Source organism: Lacerta agilis, chromosome 7, assembly GCF_009819535.1.
Source record: "Lacerta agilis isolate rLacAgi1 chromosome 7, rLacAgi1.pri, whole genome shotgun sequence".
Taxonomy (NCBI): Eukaryota; Metazoa; Chordata; class Lepidosauria; order Squamata; family Lacertidae; genus Lacerta; species Lacerta agilis.
The window spans coordinates 60,234,141-60,252,358 of record NC_046318.1 but is presented as its reverse complement, the minus strand read 5'-3'; the positions used below and the strand labels follow the sequence as shown (position 1 = coordinate 60,252,358).

Here is an 18,218-nt window from a genome sequence, read left to right as displayed (position 1 = left end):
GTGGGTCCAGTGAAGAGTGAGAGAGAGGGTTTACGCAGACAGGGCAGAGGGTAGATCCCATTCATTGGTTGGCATCACCTGTCCATCTCCCTTCTCCTCACCCACTGTCAATATACCTGAAGGAGCATCTCCACCGCCATCATTCAACCCAGACTCTGAGGTCCGGTTCCAAGGGCCTCCTTGCAGTTCCCTCACTGTGAGAAGTGAAGTTACAAGGAACCAGGCAGAGGGCCTTCTCAGTAGTAGTGCCTGCCCTGTGGAATGCCCTCCTATCAGATGTCAAGGAAATAAACAGCTATCTGACTTTTAAAAGACCCTGTTTAGGGAAGTTTTTAATGTTTGATGTTTTATCATGTTTTTAACATTCTCTTGGAAGCCACCCAGAGTGGCTGGGGAAACCCAGCCAGGTGGGCAGCGTGTAAATAATAAATTGTTATCATCATCATCATCATCATCATCATCATCATCATCATCATCACCATCAATGTCCTCGCCACTACTATATCTACTGTATTATCCCCACAACCCCAGGAGCACCCCTCCCTTCCTTAACACTGTCATGCATGAGAGAGAGATGGCTGGTCCAAAATGGCAGCTGCTTCGCTGTCGGTGCAGTTGATGAGGAACGCGGCCCGGCGTAAGCGACAATAAAGAGAAGGGGAAAGAAGTGGTCTCCTCCACCCATTCTTTCCTTCCCTCTCGCAGGTGCTCCTCTTCAGCCCCACCACTTGGTCCCCTCCACCACCCTGCCCTCACCATTCCTCCACCCTCCTCCTCCGTGTTCTTCTGCTGCCAGCATGAGTGAGAGGCTGCAGCTGCAATAATTTCCTTTTTTTAAGGTGTAAATAGTTGTGCATTACAGGAAAAAAATGGACTTCCATATTTTCAGTGCAGGTCAGTAAATTTTCTGTGAAGGGCACCTGTGTGTCTGAAAACATACAGTAAATGAATGCCTGGAAACCTGAACCAATTGCACTTCACAGCAGAGTGTTTCCGAGGCATTTTGAGATGAGTGGGTTCTCTTGAAATGTTTCAGCAGAATCACGGTCAATTCACTGAGGAGACATGGGGATTCATTCTTTTTCTGTAATGTGTGAAGTAGCCCTGAGGTCACACTGAACTTCATAGGTTTTCAGTTACTAAAATAACAGCAAAGATATAAGAGACCTAGGCAGACAATACAATTAAGGAGTAAGCCGTTTTTGCCTTTGTGTTGTGTTGTTGTTAATGTCGTTTCTTCGAGGCTAAATGTAAGAAATCCTCTGGGCTCTCAGAGAAGGAAAACTAAGTATTGAAACTTGCCTGGTGAAGCCTGCAAGGAACAGTGCTGTGAATTGTCCCCCAAAGTCAAGATCACTGCATGGCTCAATTGGTGATTGCATCAAGAGACAATGAAACAAGCAAATGAGAAACCCCACAACCTACTTTCAGAGAACTCTGGTGGATTTTTGCCTGAAACCATTTCTCTCCTACTCTTCAGATAAAGATTTGACTTGAAATTGTACCAGATAGCTTTAGGGGAGAAACTTCAGAGGAACTGCTTCCAATTAAACAACATCTTTCATTAATAAAGCGCTAATCCTTTTAGCTTCCTAGTTCATTTTTGGGGAGGGGAGAAACATTTGTGTTGCTTGATTAAAAACAACAGAAACTGAGATACAAGTCTCCTATTCTTACATCTACTGTTGAAACCTTCTTAATAGTAAGAAACATCTTCAACAGGAGCAGCTCAGCTTGAGAAAAAAAAGATGTGTAAGCTTTTGAGTTACGCAGAAAGCTTTAGAAGAAAGTTTTATAGATTTTGGCAGGACTTGGGGCAGAATTATGCATTACAATTAGGTAAGGGGAGCAGCAACCAAAAATGACATCTCTCCCTATTTCAAGTTCTCTCCTCCTTCACTGTAACATGCAGTATATTTTACAACATCATCAAATTATGCATTTTCCAACCCCAACCAGCAGCAGTGAGCAAATTATGCTGATTTTCAGTGGCACACTTGATGTAAACATATATTATTTTGTTAAATGCCAAAAAGAGGTACTCCGGTTGTTTTCATATAAATTGCCAACCTTGTGGATGACTCTTGTGGGAGCAGGAGACCTTTAGATGGCTGAGAGTAATGGGGCAGAAGGATAGGTCACAGGAATATACTGGTTCATGATGGTTGAGAGATAACATGGAGAGAAGGCCAGGAAGGGACTGGGTGTTTGTGCTGGACATGGGAGGAAACAGAAAGTCACACAGACTTTGACGAGGAATGTTGTTTGAACAACAAACAAGGTAAATGATTTTGTGGTAGAGTTTGGAACAGAGTTGAGAAAAGGTGTGAGAATGGAAATGCAGAGAATATTGCAGTGGGTCAAGGTAAGAGATGATTGGAAGTGTATTAGAGATTTTGCTGAGGAGGCAGAGAGGTAGGGCTGTGTTTTTGCAATGTTGTATCAGGAGAAGCAGCACAACTAGCTGAATATAAGAAATAAAGAAGGAGGGGTCAACAGGATATATATTGTCAATTAATGTGGAAATAATATTTAAGGAGAAAGTTTTGGGGAGAAAGACAATTTCCATTGTGTTACTGTTTTCTAGTAATGGACAAATTTATGAGATAATAAACTCTGCAACAGTCCCAAGTACCCCATGCAATATCTTATGCTCTAGAATTTCTGAAGGATAATTAAAATAAGTAACAGCAATAGCACAAGATTTTTATATTATTCCATCATGAAACTAACGAAAAATGGTGATGGGTGAAAGTGTTTGGGTCTATTTTGAATAGAAAATGAGATGCTCTAAAGAGGTTTGTCCTCTCTGCAGTGCAATTTCAAAAAACCCATTTTTGTGTAAGCAGTTGAAACTAGCATCTAACCTAAACTTTCCAATTAGTACTATTTGCATCACAAATGAAGCCCATTCATTTTCTTTTCTTTTCTGGGGACCTATAATACTGCAGAATGCAAACTGTGACATAGTAAAGATAGAGAAAGCTCCAGCTATTTGTGCCCTGTTTTTAAACAGTAGGAGGAAGTTCACCCATTGTGAAAGTTTGTTTCAGACTGGATCACTGCCACTTTTCATCTGGGCCAGTCAAATGCTTTGGATTATTTGGCAGGAAAACAGCATTTCTGCAATTAGGCACCATTTTTAATTATCCTGGATTGCACTTGAATGATCAAATTCTAGCTCCCCGCAGAAAATCTGAAGCTGTGCACACCTGCTTTCCATTGGCAGAGTTAATACAGCATTTCCTCTCAAAGACATAGAAGAAACAGGGAACAGAATCAGGCCAGACAGTCGAGACGGAGGAGCAATCTAGGTGGGTCTAGCACAGTGCTGTAATTTGCTATAATTGACCAATGTTCCTAAGCTGGTTAGGGGCTCTTTGAGCAAACAGGACTCAGGGTGAGCATAATTTATGATCCTATTTAAATGTCAGTTTTAAATAAGGATCTTAAATCCCCCCACTGGTCTAAATGCATCCGTCTTGGTTGTTTCATAAAGTTAGGGAAGATAGGCATTTAGGACATGACATAAGCTAAACTATGCTTCAATCTGCCCCACTTAAATTAATGGGACTTTAAAAAATCACAGCTTTGTTGGGTTATCCATATACAGTTTCCTGTGCATAACAAAGGATTGCTTTGATACATTGGTTTCTCATCAGATGTACTTTTTTCAACATACAGACATGTCTTTGTTGAAAAAACCAACACGCCCTATAAAGCTGTCGGGGAAAAAGAATGTTCTGTGAGGGAAGGGCTATTCCGATTATCTTTTTTCTTTTTCTTTTGAGTATGTATATTGGGAACGCATGACAGCATTATGATAGGAACATATGAAGCTGCTGAGTCAGACAACTGGTCAATTTAGCTCAGTATTGTCCAGTGCTTTTTTTTTTCCTTAAAAAAAATGTTTATTTTGACTCAAGAAAATCACCATTTTATAGTTCAAATCAGGAAAAATAAACAAAAGTACAAAGTTTCACAAAATTTTTAGGGGTATGCGTACCCCAGCATCCCCCTCAGAGAAAAAGCATTGGTATTGTCTATGCAGATAGGGGTACAGTACTGTATTTCCCAAACCTGCAGCTAGAATTGTGACAAAGTTTATTCAACAGACAAATTCTGTTGAATATAAAAATTAAGGTTTATCTAATTTTGAAAACTTGTTTTAAATCTCAGTTTGGTACAGTAAAGTGTACTCAAGGCCACTCACAATAAAACCACAACTAAAATCCTAAAATACAAACCAACAATAAAATAGTTTTTTTTAAAAAAAATCCCAGCAGGCCATATTAGGAGAATGCTTTCTGGAATAAATACCAGAAAAATGTATCAGAAGAGGCCTAAATATATATTACAGTAGCATTTCACACAACAGAAGCTGAAAAGCATGTTTGATGACAAGTATGGGGTTTCTAAAGCTCTTTTCTACCATCCTTTGTATTTATCCACTAATCAGATGTTGTTGGGAGTTAATGTTCAGCCATGAGGTTTCTAAGTACTTGTCAGGTACAAGTTTTAAAATGCAGGGTGTAGCAAAGATTTTTTTCCCCCACAATATTGGCAGAATTCTGTACAGTCAAACCTCAGTCCCCGAACGCCTCTGTTATCTTACGTTTCGGCTCCCAAACGCCAAATACCCGGAAGTAAGGTTTTCAAATGTTTTTCAGAAGCTGAACGTCCAACACAGCTTCTGCTTGAGTGCAAGAAGCTCTTTCAGCCAATTGGAAGCCACGCCTCAGTTGTCGGATGTTTTGGAAGCCAAATGGGCTTCCGGAACAGATTACGTTAGACAACCGAGGTTTGACTGTATTCCCTTTTGTGCAGAATGGTTCAATGAAGAGATGGGAGATTTGAAGCAATTGTTGCTGCAAACAAAGTATGCAGTAGTGAGGTCCTATTGGGTGGATATTGGCAATGGCGGGATACGTTTTATTAATTTCCAAATGTCAGTTTTAATCCTGCTTGTTAACTCCACAGTTTCAGTAGCTCCTTGTCTTTTGTTGACTTTGGACACAACTAAATTACAGCTCATTGAAACATTCGCACTTTTGTCCCTCAGGCTTCACGTATTTCTACAAAGGCAAAGAATACTGGAAATTCAACAACCAGATGCTCAAAGTGGAACCTGGATATCCCAGATCCATCCTAAAGGATTTTATGGGTTGTGATGGACCAGCAGACCGGGACAAAGACCGACACAGCCCTCAGGATGACGTAGACATTGTCATCAAACTGGACAACACAGCCAGCACTGTGAAAGCCATAGCCATTGTCATTCCCTGCATCCTGGCCCTGTGCCTCCTTGTCTTGGTTTACACTGTGTTCCAGTTCAAGAGGAAAGGAACACCCCGCCACATACTGTACTGCAAACGCTCTATGCAAGAGTGGGTGTGATGTAGGGGTATGTCTCTCTCTCTCTCTCTCTCTCCCTCTCTCTCTCCTAGGAGTTCGTGGTAACTTGAGATCAACAGAAGAGCTGTTATGCAGTTTCCTATCTAGGAGCAGGCATCTGTCCAGCCCCTCGACCAGGGCTGATCTTTAAAACCCAGGGGGCTGCCTGCACCCTGCACAGGAAGTAAGAGTTCACTCCAGTGGGAAGCTTCCATCGTAAACAGTATCTGCCGTTCCTCCAGTTCTTTTGTCTTTCTTTGTCATTCGGTTCTAGCCTTTTTCCTCTCTGCACGCTCAATACACCCAATGCAAAACTATCGGGATTTTTCCATAAAGAAGAGGAAATATTACAGCAAAAATATGGGAAAAAAGAAGCATCTCCAGTGTCTCTGTTGGGGTTTTTTTCCTGTCCCCTTTGAAGCCTGCTCCCCTTTGAAAGAGTTTTGCGTGAGGTTTAAAAAATAAAAAATGTAATCATTTTTTTTTTTTTAAAAAGAGAAAAGATAGAGCAACTATAACACAACAATCACAATGGAACTTTCAGGAAGTGTGAAGACCCAAAACAGCTTTGTCTCCAAAGAGGATTTGCTTTCTGTCAGCTACGGATATAGTCCTATACTCCTACTCATAATTTTTGTTAAGTGGGAGACCAGGATGACACACAGGAATTCAGACTGTTTGGACAGCCATTTTCCAACAAATAAGGGGCCAAAATATCTGCAATATAGTAACAGCCTTAATGATACATTCATTTTGTGTTTTATACAGCTGTTCTGAGCTATGTCCTCAATGTTTTAACACATTTATATTCATTACTATATTCAGATAGTATCTTTTTTATTGATTGGTTTGGATTTTGTTGGTTTCCTGCCTCCTCCTCTTCTTTTTCTTTCTTTCTCCCCCTGCTCCCCCCCCCCCCGAGCTGTACCAGGCCAGCAGCCCCAGGCCTTCCATAGGTCTGTCAAGAACACTTAATGTTGAAACCATAGCAGAATGCAGCAAGCCTGTGAAGTAGATTGCAGTGAACTAAAGTGACACTTAATGTTACAGAGAAACATAATGCTAGTATTAGGTTTGTGTAATCTGTGACCCTTTGAGAACTATAGGTTTTCAGAGTTTCAAGGGCTGTGAACATTGGCAGTCTGGAAATTATAGGACTACACAGCTTAAAGAGATTCTGGATTCTAAAGCTTATTTCCTGTGATTTACGAGTTCCTTTGTAGGTGGTCCATAAACCATATCAGTTCTGCAAATCCTCTCCTTCCTTCCCTCTTAGCATCACTGACTTCTGTGCCTGCCTCTCCTCCTTCTAGTGGCTTTATGCACTCTAGTTTCCACATGACACTATATAGTACCATAACAAAACATGGCAGCTGAGACCAGCATGGCAGGTACACATGGCACGTTGGTAGGTCTGTAAGTGGATTAGATACCACACAATTAGAATAACCTAAAATAAGAGAGCGGTTTTTTTAAAAAAAATGATTTGCTCACTCTGTTGATGATAATATAACAGAAGCAAACAATGTTAGATTATTATTATTTTTTGAAAAACGCATTGCAGCACACAGAATACAAGTGACTGCAAGTATAGCTAGTCTTTGGTTTCTCAAGATGTGCTATGCCAAGCCATTACAGGAGCCCCCCCCCACATTTCTGTTGCTTCTTTTATCCAGCCTTCATCACTCCATGCAATGGTAGCCCCCAGTAACAGGGAGCTGACATCCATTTATGCTATTGATAGTGTATGTCCTAAGTATTTTGTTTTCATTGCCACCACACACCAACAAACATGGCACTGTTTGCAATGTGTGACACCAATGTGTTGCCATGCAGATTCCCTTTCATTTGGTACGGGCCTTTTACATGGGTATGGGCAGTGTAACAGCGAACCACAGTGGCTGAGACTGAAAAGCTGGAAGCGAGTAAGTCTTGTGACAGACAGCTGTGGTTTTTAGCAAGATGAAGGAAGTATGATAGAGGCAACGTTGGCTATGGGATGTATCTCTGTTCATTGCTTTTGCAGTCTCTGCGGTGGCTGCAAAACCCATTGATTAGAAATGACAGCAGAAAAAAGAAAAATCACTTTAGACATCCCAAGAAACAATGCTCCTGTCATATCACCTTCAACTCTCATAAAAGCTTTTGTCTTTCTCCGGTCTGAGGGCAACAGGAACATGGGATTGATGATGGAACCAGGTGGAACTCTCCTGTCCAACAACTGGCATAGCGCTTGAGTTTTTGTTCTCCTTAACTCTTGCATTTTAAACTATATTGCAGGATTATTCTGTTTGCCTTGCATCATGTAGATATGCAGGTACAGATAACAGTTCCAATGGAAACCAGAGAGCAAGGACTCTGGCGTTTCATGGTGCTGCCCCTCCTGTTGCAAAGTGTTGCCAATCGGGTGCTTGCCTTAGTTCCCAAAGGGTCACGAGTCCTCTGGCATTTAGCTGTGCATTAAATCACTGACAGAACCAAGGGAGCACCAAAGCATTGTGTCATCATGTGTAATAATTGTGCTAACAGCAGTATTGTCATTTTCATGTGACCTGCGGGGCAGGTTATGTATCAATATTTTTTCCTAGAGAAAAGTCAGCAACTGACAGACCTCTTTTTATTGATTTTAGGAGCTGCTTCTCGCAGCGACAGGCTTTTTACAGTCACTAGGCTGTGAACTTATTAAAGGTGTTCAGAAAGGATGCACCCCACATGTCAGATACCTGGCTTTTTATGAAAGCTGGGATTCCAGGGGAGTAGCTTTTGAAACAATGAACAGCTTGCCTTGAACTTTATTGATCTGTTGATTGTCATTACTGAGTTAAACATAGTCTTCTGTGGAAAAGAAAAGAAAAAAATCCTTTGCTGTCTGAATTTCCTTACAGTGTACTGTTTGATGTCTTTGCTCTTTGACCTTTAACTTGCAAACTGGCACAAACTCAGCGGGAAATCTGGTGTGGCTGATCTAATTTGGATTGGGACTAGGCTTTTACAACAAAAAGAGTCCTATCTATACATTGTCCAAACATTCACTTATTTTAGAGAAGGGAAATGACAGTAATACATGGAGGAGCCCACACCCCCAAGACTGATGGAATCCAACAGGCAGCACCTGGCAGCGTTCTTGCTCAGCTCCCATGTATTTCACTGGGCAGTTGGTATAGGAAAATTTCCCTATGCAATGTGCCCAGTATTTGTAGCAGATAGTACCTAGTGGAACAGTTGCTATGTATACATGCACACTCTAAAAATGAACTGCAGTGGAAATGGCTTTCTGTTTAATTTTGGTTCAATTTTCTGTATAAAACCAGTCCTTTCTGCAAATGACTCATTATAGATGATGACATTCTAAAACACACTAAAATACTTGAAAATGGCCACCATTGGCTTTTACGTCAAAGTTTTTTATACTAGACTCAAGACAGTTTCTTAGTGATTTCCTAATCCACGTTACTGAATCATTTTTTAGAGAGTGTAAGTATATATACACATTATTTTTTGGTAACAAATAGCTCGACTGCCTTGAATTTATATTTATATTGAGCATAGCATGAAGATTAGTATGCCTTTTTATTCAATTAAACATGATTTGGGGTTTTGCTTTGTTTTGAATTGAGGGTCTATTTTATAATCATGTGAGGCATCCTATACAGCATTGCAGGGTCCTGTTTTTCTCCAAGCATATATAGAAGTGTGGCTTGATAACAAAAATAAGGAGAAATGGGTTGCTTTGTACCACATATGCAATGCCAATAGCATTTTGGAGAGTCTTAGAGGTACTGTTTGCAGTATCCTAAAGCTGAGCCACTATGCAACCATTGCATTTCACCAGTATATCCATTTCAGTTGTTGGTACAGGAGTACCATAGTTGACCACATCTGCAAACATAGAGCAATCTGTGAAGCCCTCTGCTCCACCTCACTTTCTAAACATACCTATTAGCTGGCAAAACCATGAAGTGGTTCCTATTTTGCCTCAGGCAGAAATCTAGAAATCATGGTCTGTTACAGGCAAAAAAGAACCTGTCCCTTTGTCCTGGTGTTGACTCTGGGATAACTGAAGCTAAGATGAGCTTAATTCAGATGTTTTAGTTTTGCTGTTGTTTTATTGTAGGCAATAGATTTTATGTTACTGTAGCCCTGTTCAGTCATTCAAAGAATGTGTGAGGGCATAAAGTGTGTAGAAGTGCTGTGGGCCAACTTCACCCCCAATATCTCCATCTGCCTCATCCCTGCAGTCTAAAGGAAGGGGCAGGTTAGGTGCATTTGGCTGGACAAGATTAGAAGCCTTGCAATGATCAGGAGCCCTGCCTGCATTACCAGGTTCCTGATTCCAGGAGGCATCTGAGCACCTTTAGCTAAAAACACTTAAAAGACCTTCTAGATCTTCCTTCTCATTCCTGCGAAGGCCAGGAATGGAGCCAGCAGGGACTTTGGGAACAGAGCACACAACCATGCACTCTCTACACACTTCCTGCTCACATTTGTTCTTTAAATACTTGGAAGGGCTTGGAAGAGTCCAAAATATGGTGAGTGTTGGCATTCTCATGTAAACACTAGAGATCCTAAACATTGTTGTGACTGTCTTAAAAACTCAAGGTACCCTAGTGACTGTTGACAGCAGCCTGAATGTGATCAGCAGCTCTCACTTATATGTGTCTGAAAAGTGGAAAGACATTCACGGAATCGGTGCATGAATATCAATGTTCACTACATTTTGGATCTTCACTGTAGCCTATACGTTACATGAGTGTGGTGCTTCAATTTATTTCTGTTCCCTCATTCACTTGAACATTTTGCTCTACTTTCAAAATCGATCTCATGGCAGCATAGAATTTCAGTACAGTGATTTCCTGGAAAGCAATGAAGAAGCTGAGCATGTTGCTGGTTGTTCTTTTTATAAGGTAATACAAATGTTTATATTTGGAGGATTTAACGTACAGTAATTATTATGCAGGAAGGTAAGTGTGATAATGTGCAGTGCTTGATATAAGGTACATCATGGTTATGTGAATGCTTAATAAGTTGATATATTTAAAAGTGCATTATATATTATATACAGAGAGAAGGTGAATTGAAAAAAAAGTTTGGGCATGATTTTGCCATGCAGGTCAAAGTTGTATTAGCTTTTCTATTACAAATTTCTATTTTATGAAGCAATCATTTGATAGTTTCCCCCAGGATCTTGTACCCCATGTGTTCAAGCTAATTTTAGAAATTTGTGTGTCTTCACTTCAAAAGTTCAAAAATAATAACGTGAATTTACCAGTTAGATGTTGAATTCCAACCTTTTTTTTTTAAGTCACAGTGCGGGGGAAAACTGATAATTGATTAGCATTTTGTCTGAAGTCCATCCAACCCTTTTAAAAGGCTGCTTTCTCACTTAGCTATTGGTGAGAACCTTCACATGATCTCTAATTTTAGCATGAAAAAACAGCATTGAATTTTGAATAAATGGATCTGCCCAATTTTAGCATGAAAAACAGCATTGAATTTTGAATAAATGGCATCTGTTTTAAATAAAAACCAGAAAGAGTCCTGTGGCTCCTCAAAAGCAAACAAATTTGTTGTAGCAAGAGCATTCTGTAGGCAAGTGCCTACTTCATCAGATGCATGAAGTGGACAGTGAAAGCATGAGATTCATATCTATAATACATGGGATCAGTGCAGAGAAGCTGTTTTTAATAAGGCATCTGTAGTCGTAATGTCACAGTCCACAATGTGGATCAGTGCATTGCAACAATATAGATGTCATCATCTATTGCAGTTTATCATTATGGTGTGTTGTGTAAATGGATAAATAGCACAATATTATTTGCCATAAACCAGGAAAAAATATTTCTGGGTTAAACATTTATCGGGGGGGGGGGGGGGAATTTAAGTAAATACTTTTGTACGTGATTACTTGGTATGATGAATTGGAAGGAAGTCTCCCTGACTTAAACGTAATATGCATTTTATAACTTCTTGGTGATGTTTTTGAGGCAGGATATGGTTTTAAGAAGCATAAAAATGCAGCTAAACATAGAACAAAAGTGTATGAAAACACTAAACAATGCAATTAAATTTAGTAATGAGATTCTCTTGTCTAACTTGGTTACTGAGATGATTAACGGACCACTCACATTGGTGTTGTCTCACTCACCTACAAGTGATCTGTGAACCTATGTAATATATATTTCTCCTCTTATCTATTCAAACCATGAACATTATTGTGCAGCCCATTTCCATACTTCTTTATTGTACATGCTTATTTAGAAATCTCATTTATTCCATGCAGCTTACTCACAAGTAAAAGTGCAGAGGAGTAAGACCTTAGTAACATCAAGCCCAATGTTAGGCAAAAGATTCCTGCATTGCAGGGCATTGGACTAAATGATTCTCATGGTCCCGCTACAATTATATTATTCAATATCTGATGGGGGGGGGGATTTCCCTGCAACTATTCCATTGGTGACCATTTTAGTGACCTGCATTTTGGACGCTGGCCCTGCTAGTTCATATTGAGCTGTGTGCTCATTTTATAATGAATACCTCTGCTGGTTTCCTGGTGCCACAATGCTGATATTAATAAAATGCCAGTTTCAATATCTAACAAAGCACAGGATCCTATTCTGGCTTGTTGGTAAGAACTCAGAAAATGGAAACCCTCAAGTGAGGTCTAAGTACTCAACATATTGCAGATAGATGCTTGAAATGCATCCATTTGGGGGGAGGGATGAGGTTGCCTGTTTATTTGAAAGGTTTGCTTGTAGCCTCCAATGTGTAACAGGTGCCTGTGGCTTTAGAAGATAACACAGCTGGCCAGACAATGCAGATTCTATAATCTGCTGCCCTCTTGTAAAGCCAGTTGGTATACAGGTCAGCCAAACAGAATAAGTGCAGCCAGAATAACAAGATCAGACCGATTTCCACCCTGCATTGTCCTATATAGCAAGACAAATCTCTTACAAGACATGCCGCTCCTGTTTGCCTTAGTTGTTTGTTTGTTTGTTTAGTTCTGGGGAAATGAAGAGGTTGGGGGTGTATTCAACAAGAGAGGGAGAGACATCTACTTTTTTTTTCTTTTCAACCCTTAGGCCTTATGTTTCTTACATGTCATATTGCACAGATGAAGAACTAGTGGATCAATGGCCAGCAGCATGTTATATGAATAAAGTGCCGATTAGTTAGGTATTAACACAGTTGTTTAAAGTGCCTCAGTTAACAACAACACAGTGCAGGCCTAAATATGTCAAGGAGAAGCCTGCAGGTAAAGCATCCATGCCACTTTCTCCAACCTGGTGCCCTCCAAATGTTTTGGATTATGTCTTTCATCAGCCCAAGCAAGCACAACCACGCAGGCTAGGAATGATGGGAGTTGCAGTTCAGAACATCTCAAGGGCACCAGTTTGGCAACAGCTTCATTAATACATAACCTTTGGACTGTGCCAGTATGCATATAAGCTATTGCTAAAAATGAGCAGGAAGCCAGGGTAACAGCTGTGTCGTTATCATTTGAAATAACCCCATACGTGACTTTATTTGGGAGATAGTTGTGGCAATTCTACCAACTAATGAACATACAAAGGAAATGGACCCACTTCTCAGTAAGGCTCGTTGATAGTCATGGCAATCAATGACATGTATGCCACTAGGTTTCGAGTAACTGTATTCACGTGCCCCATTTGTAAAGCCTGTGGTCATGTTACAGTCTTGTTACACATTTTTATTGCTGACATGGCCGGGATTTCATTAATGCACCACATAACATTACACACACACACACACCAACCTAACGCGTAAAGGGTGCCTGAAATAAATGAATAACCAACAAAAAAGCATAATGCATAGCTGTCAACTTTTCCCTTTTCTTGCAAGGAATCCTATTCCGAATAAGGGAATTTCCCTTTTAAAAAGGGGGAAAAGTTGACAGCTATGATAATGGCTCAAGAAAGTGCTTGTGAAGCACTCCAACACAGTGGTGATGGAAGAGGGCCTGTCCCCATAATGAAATGATGGATAGGAGGTTTGCAAAATGGATTCACATGTTTTAAGAGCTGCTGAGGAGGCTTATCTTAAAGCTGTGTTCTTCAACCTTTGTTCCCCAGATGTTGTTCAACTGAAACCCTCACTATAGCTAATAGTCAGGGATGGTGGGAGGTTCTACATGTGTCTTGTCAATGTGGAGCAGATGCTTGTCTGTTACGACATCTCACTGGTCAAAACTTACATGTTGGGCCTGGCATTTTAGCTGTTTAGTCCTATTGTGTTTTACTTCCTCTTACAAAGCTGTTTAGATTGTGTTTTGTGGTTTTATCTATGGCAGCATGACCATTATTGGTCATATTTTATTCACTGCCCTGATAACTGATTGTTTGTTTTTGTGAGGGAGAGGTAAATATCTTTTAGTAAATAAACAAATGTGCCATTGTTGTAGTGCCAGACCAAGTAATTATCCTGCTTGAAGCTGATCACCAAATGGCAACCTATTCACCAACCCTTCTAGGGCCAACACTTTAAAAAGTCTGTACCATTTTGAACATCAATTCCTGTTCTCATCTATCCCTGTTAGTTAGGGGTAGGCAACATAAGGCCTGGGGGGGCCGGATGCAGCCCAATCGCCTTCTCAATCTGGCCCGCGGATGGTCCAGGAATCAGCGTGTTTTTACATGAGTAGAATGTGTCCTTTTATTTAAAATGCATCTCTGGGTTATTTGTGAGGCATAGGAATTCATTCATCCCCCCCCCCAAAAAAAAATTAGTATGGCCCCCACATGGTCTGAGGGACAGTGGACCGGCCCATGGCTGAAAAAGGTTGCTGACCCCTGCTCTAAGTCCTGCTGTTTGAAACAGCCTGTTCCACCATGCTGTATGGCAGGGGCAGCCCTGTGCTGTTGACAAGGCATGGCAAAAAGAAAGAATGGCTTTTACAGGAACCCTGGCACTTTAATCTTCATAGAAAAGTGCCGCTGATGTCCATCAATAGCATCTCAAGTACTTTCTCTAAATAGCTAAATAGGACTGAGAAGTCAACTTTGGCAGAAAAGTGTCCCAAGCTTTCTAAGTTGTTATATTCTCATGAAAGTTATCAAATAAAAAGAAACATTTCCATGCTAAAATATTTATGTGGTTTTAATATAAGGATATGGAAAACGTCACACTCAAGTAATTTTTTTTGTAAGCCTCTTTGAAGTAGTTAAAAAAAACCAAAAACCACCAGCAGTATATAATTTTTAATGAAATAAATAAATTCGCGAGATGTGGATGTGCTCTTCATTATACTTGTTTGCTGTGTGAAACAGCAAGCTTCCAGCAGGGCAAAATGAACAGTGTCAATCCAACCGTATTGTACAGGCTTTGGAAAGTCATCCAGTGGACCAATCTAAAATAAACTGGGATATGACAATTAAGTCAACGGGGCTGAATCAACTGCAAACAAAAGCCTCCATGCATTCATAAAATGGGCATTTTGCTTTTCTTCGAGCAATGTTTTTGGCCACCTAATAAAGATATTCAACTCGCCCCAAATAAAATTCTTCTTTGTGTGTGTATCTGCTTTGTCAGCTGTTGCTGCGCAGCTTTGGTATCCTCTGACTATTTAACTGGCATCTTTGTGCTTTCCGTTTAGATTGGATTAACGCATGCATTATATCCTTTAACATCGAGCCCCACCCCTAAACATGGTGAGACATGTCTTTGACTTTTAATTTCATTCAACCATTGACTTGCACCCCAACAAGAGAAAAATAAATTGCACCACCAGAAACCATTACCTTCAATTAGAGTGTTTAAAGACAGCCGCTTGGTGATTTTCCCCGCCCCCCAAAGTGATGTAAAAGGCAGTCGAATTGGCTTGGTGTTATTTTATGTGGGCTAATGCCGGGATGACAACATTACATAGGACTGGGTTTCAACAAAATTAGCATTCATTTGCCCAGGTGCCTTTCATTTTTATTATTAAAAATGCTTGTTGTTGAGCTTTTCCTTTCGCTCTCCAAATGTTTGCTGCTTTGTAGAATTCCCTGTGGACAATGTTTGCGTGCCTCCATGGCACAGCTCTGATCACCCATCATAATCACTTCAGCCTAATAAGAACTGAGTCTGGGATGCCCCTGTTTCCTTCCCCACAGATAAGAGTCCTGAGATGGTAAGATAATCTCTCTGTGCCCTCTGTTAGTTTATCCTTATAGCTGCCAGCCTCTGCATCTAAATAATTCCTCTCCAGAGCCCATACTGTTTATTTGAGCCCTGGAAGTTTCGTATATTTGCAGGAGGAGCTGCAAATCTTTAGATATTGGCAGATTATTCTGTGGAATATGTGTACAGGAGCTATTTACAGGTGACCTATTTATTTCTTGTCATGGCTGAAGCATGATGGTAGCTTTCTGTCATTTACATGACACGGCAGTTTAACATTTCAGGGGACATGGGCATATTTTAGTATATGATTCAGAAAGGTGTTGTTACCCATTCTCCTAAATTAAATGCTGGTTTACTGCCAGTCTGTTTGCTTACAATAAAAATTTAGTTGTTTCCACAGCATTATTCATATTTATTCAATGTCACTTGCCTTTTGCTGGAAATAATCTAGGAAATGATTTATATTCTGACCCTTGGCTGCCTTCCTGTATTTCAGCATCCACTGTTCCCAGTGCGTGATGAGAAACCAATTTTTCTCCCACATCTGACCCTTTATATTTCTGCAGCTGGTCTTCGGACAGATGTATGCTTGATTTCCTCCACCTCTATAGACCTAATCAAATTGTACAAGCAAATTTGTGCACCAAAAGACCAGTGGCAATTTAAATGAAGTAAAATGCACATTGAGAGGAGGAGAATTGAAGCAACAACAAAAAAAGCATGAGAAAGGATAATCCTTTCCATACTGTTTCTCCATTCTATACTATGCCCCTAAATTGCTTTTCTCTGCAGATTTCCAAATGTGTGTTTGACTTCCCAAATTGGGAGTCTACAGGGAGATAAGAATCAGCAGACAGGGGGTTCCCAGTTGGTTTTGTGCTCCAGATAACCTCCAAAGTGGACTTTCTCTCCTGTTAAACTAAATAGCCCCAGATTTTGTTACACATGTTGTCAAAAAATATTTAGTCAGGCTATTAGGCACAAGGTGGTATCAAGAAACTTGAAGACAAATGAGAATATTCTTTGTAACTTCAGTAAGATGTTAATTACATGCCCTGTGGAATTTAGCACACAGGGTGGTGTGTGCTATGATTAAAATGTATTGGCACAGGGGAGCAGAAGTGTGTTCTGATACGTTCTGCTTATTATAAAATCAACCTATTAACTCCCCCTTTTTTGGTTAAAAATCCCTTTCTTGACTGCACATACAAGGTCTACTCTTAAATTAAACCACATCTGGTTTTGAGTTACATACCTTTAACCAGATAACATCTGAAAATATCTTTTAGGTAGTCCTAAAAACAAGCCAGAATAGAAACTACCTATCATGCCTAAATACTTTACCAGAAACAACTCCTTCATACAGGCATTTGTTGCTATGTTGGTCGCACTGTATGAGATCCATCAAAACAGCAAGCTCTATACACCTGTGTTAAGGTATTCAGTCTTTTCCCTGCTTTTGCATATACATATTCTATGCCAGTTTGGCTCACAGTGCTGTATGTAATGAAAGAGACAGTGACAGCGTTTTCCTATTTTCAGAGAGCTGATTTCTTTTACACTACTTTAATTTTATGTTACTGTACGACTCCGACAACGTTCTTTGCATTAATAATATTTTTTTAATAAATACCATTTTTTTCTTTCAAGTAGTTTCTATGGACAAACACAAAGCTTGTTTGTGTGCAAAACCAAGGCTGACTAAATGGTGCTAAAGTGTATATTGACTGTCAGATATAATCAGGCAAAAATTTGTGGTGCTTAGACAGATTTTTTTTTTCATTGTTTCTTTATTTTCTTGATCAATGCATTTAACAGTGTTTTATTATACACACATTCTTTTATTAGTAAATGAAGGCCTCATAGTGCACTATTAAATAAAAAAAAATGGGTTAACTAATCTATGTACCAGCTCACCAAGCTATTATCGTTTAACTCCTTATAATATTGCATAATTAAAGGTCAAGGGGTCATGATATTAATCTCATTGCTGTTCACTCATTACATGACTGAACATTTTTGAACAAAATACTTACGTTTACAATAGTATAATAACCCTTTGACTGCTGCGGCAACCTTTAACCACAAAATTAAAACGTCACATGCTAGAAATGTCTTTTTGGTTCTTGTCCTGGCAATCAAAGAGTTAAGGGCTGTGCAGTGATTTGTTTTCTATTTATTAATTTCTATTTATTTTTTTGTTTTCATTTGAGGAGGGGGGTCCGGGGTGGGGCAGTTCTCGTCTGCTGTAAGTGTCTTAACCAAGGGAAGGGTTAAAAATTGCTTTTTTATACTATCTTATGTACTTACCATCATTTCATTGTGTTGTAATTAAAAAAAAAACTGTCAATAAATAAGAAAGCAGAAGCAGCGTTTCTTAAATCTGTCGTGGTTTCATTTAGATTGTTGTCCATTTTGAACAGCGGGAAGCGAGCACCTTCTGCCATTTATCTGCTTCATAATTATGGCATATGGTGGAGGGGATACATATGGGAGGAACCTGCACACTGGAGGTCATGGTTCTGCTGGTGAAAGGCATAAAACATATCAAACACTATTTGTCTCAAAATTGTTCTTCAGCCAACCTGGTGCCCTTCATGAAAATGTTAAGAGCCACCAGCAGAGCCTGAAAAAAATGTCTTCCTACATGCTGTTGGCTGCTTGGATTAGGAGGTTTAGTTAGACAAACACATGGAATGCAC

At 39.9% G+C, this 18,218-nt stretch overlaps 1 protein-coding gene across 2 annotated transcripts in view; it reads left to right on the top strand.

The window, feature by feature from the left end:
- MMP16 (matrix metallopeptidase 16) overlaps positions 1 to 5,856 on the top strand; it is a 159,376-nt gene extending 153,520 nt beyond the window's left edge. For both annotated transcript variants that reach the window (XM_033155517.1, XM_033155516.1), the window contains one exon: positions 5,063 to 5,856. In XM_033155517.1, the coding sequence (XP_033011408.1) occupies positions 5,063 to 5,397 (335 nt within the window). In that variant the 3' untranslated portion in view covers positions 5,398 to 5,856. The remainder of the gene's footprint in view (positions 1 to 5,062) is intronic.
- The last annotated feature ends 12,362 nt before the right edge of the window (positions 5,857 to 18,218 follow it).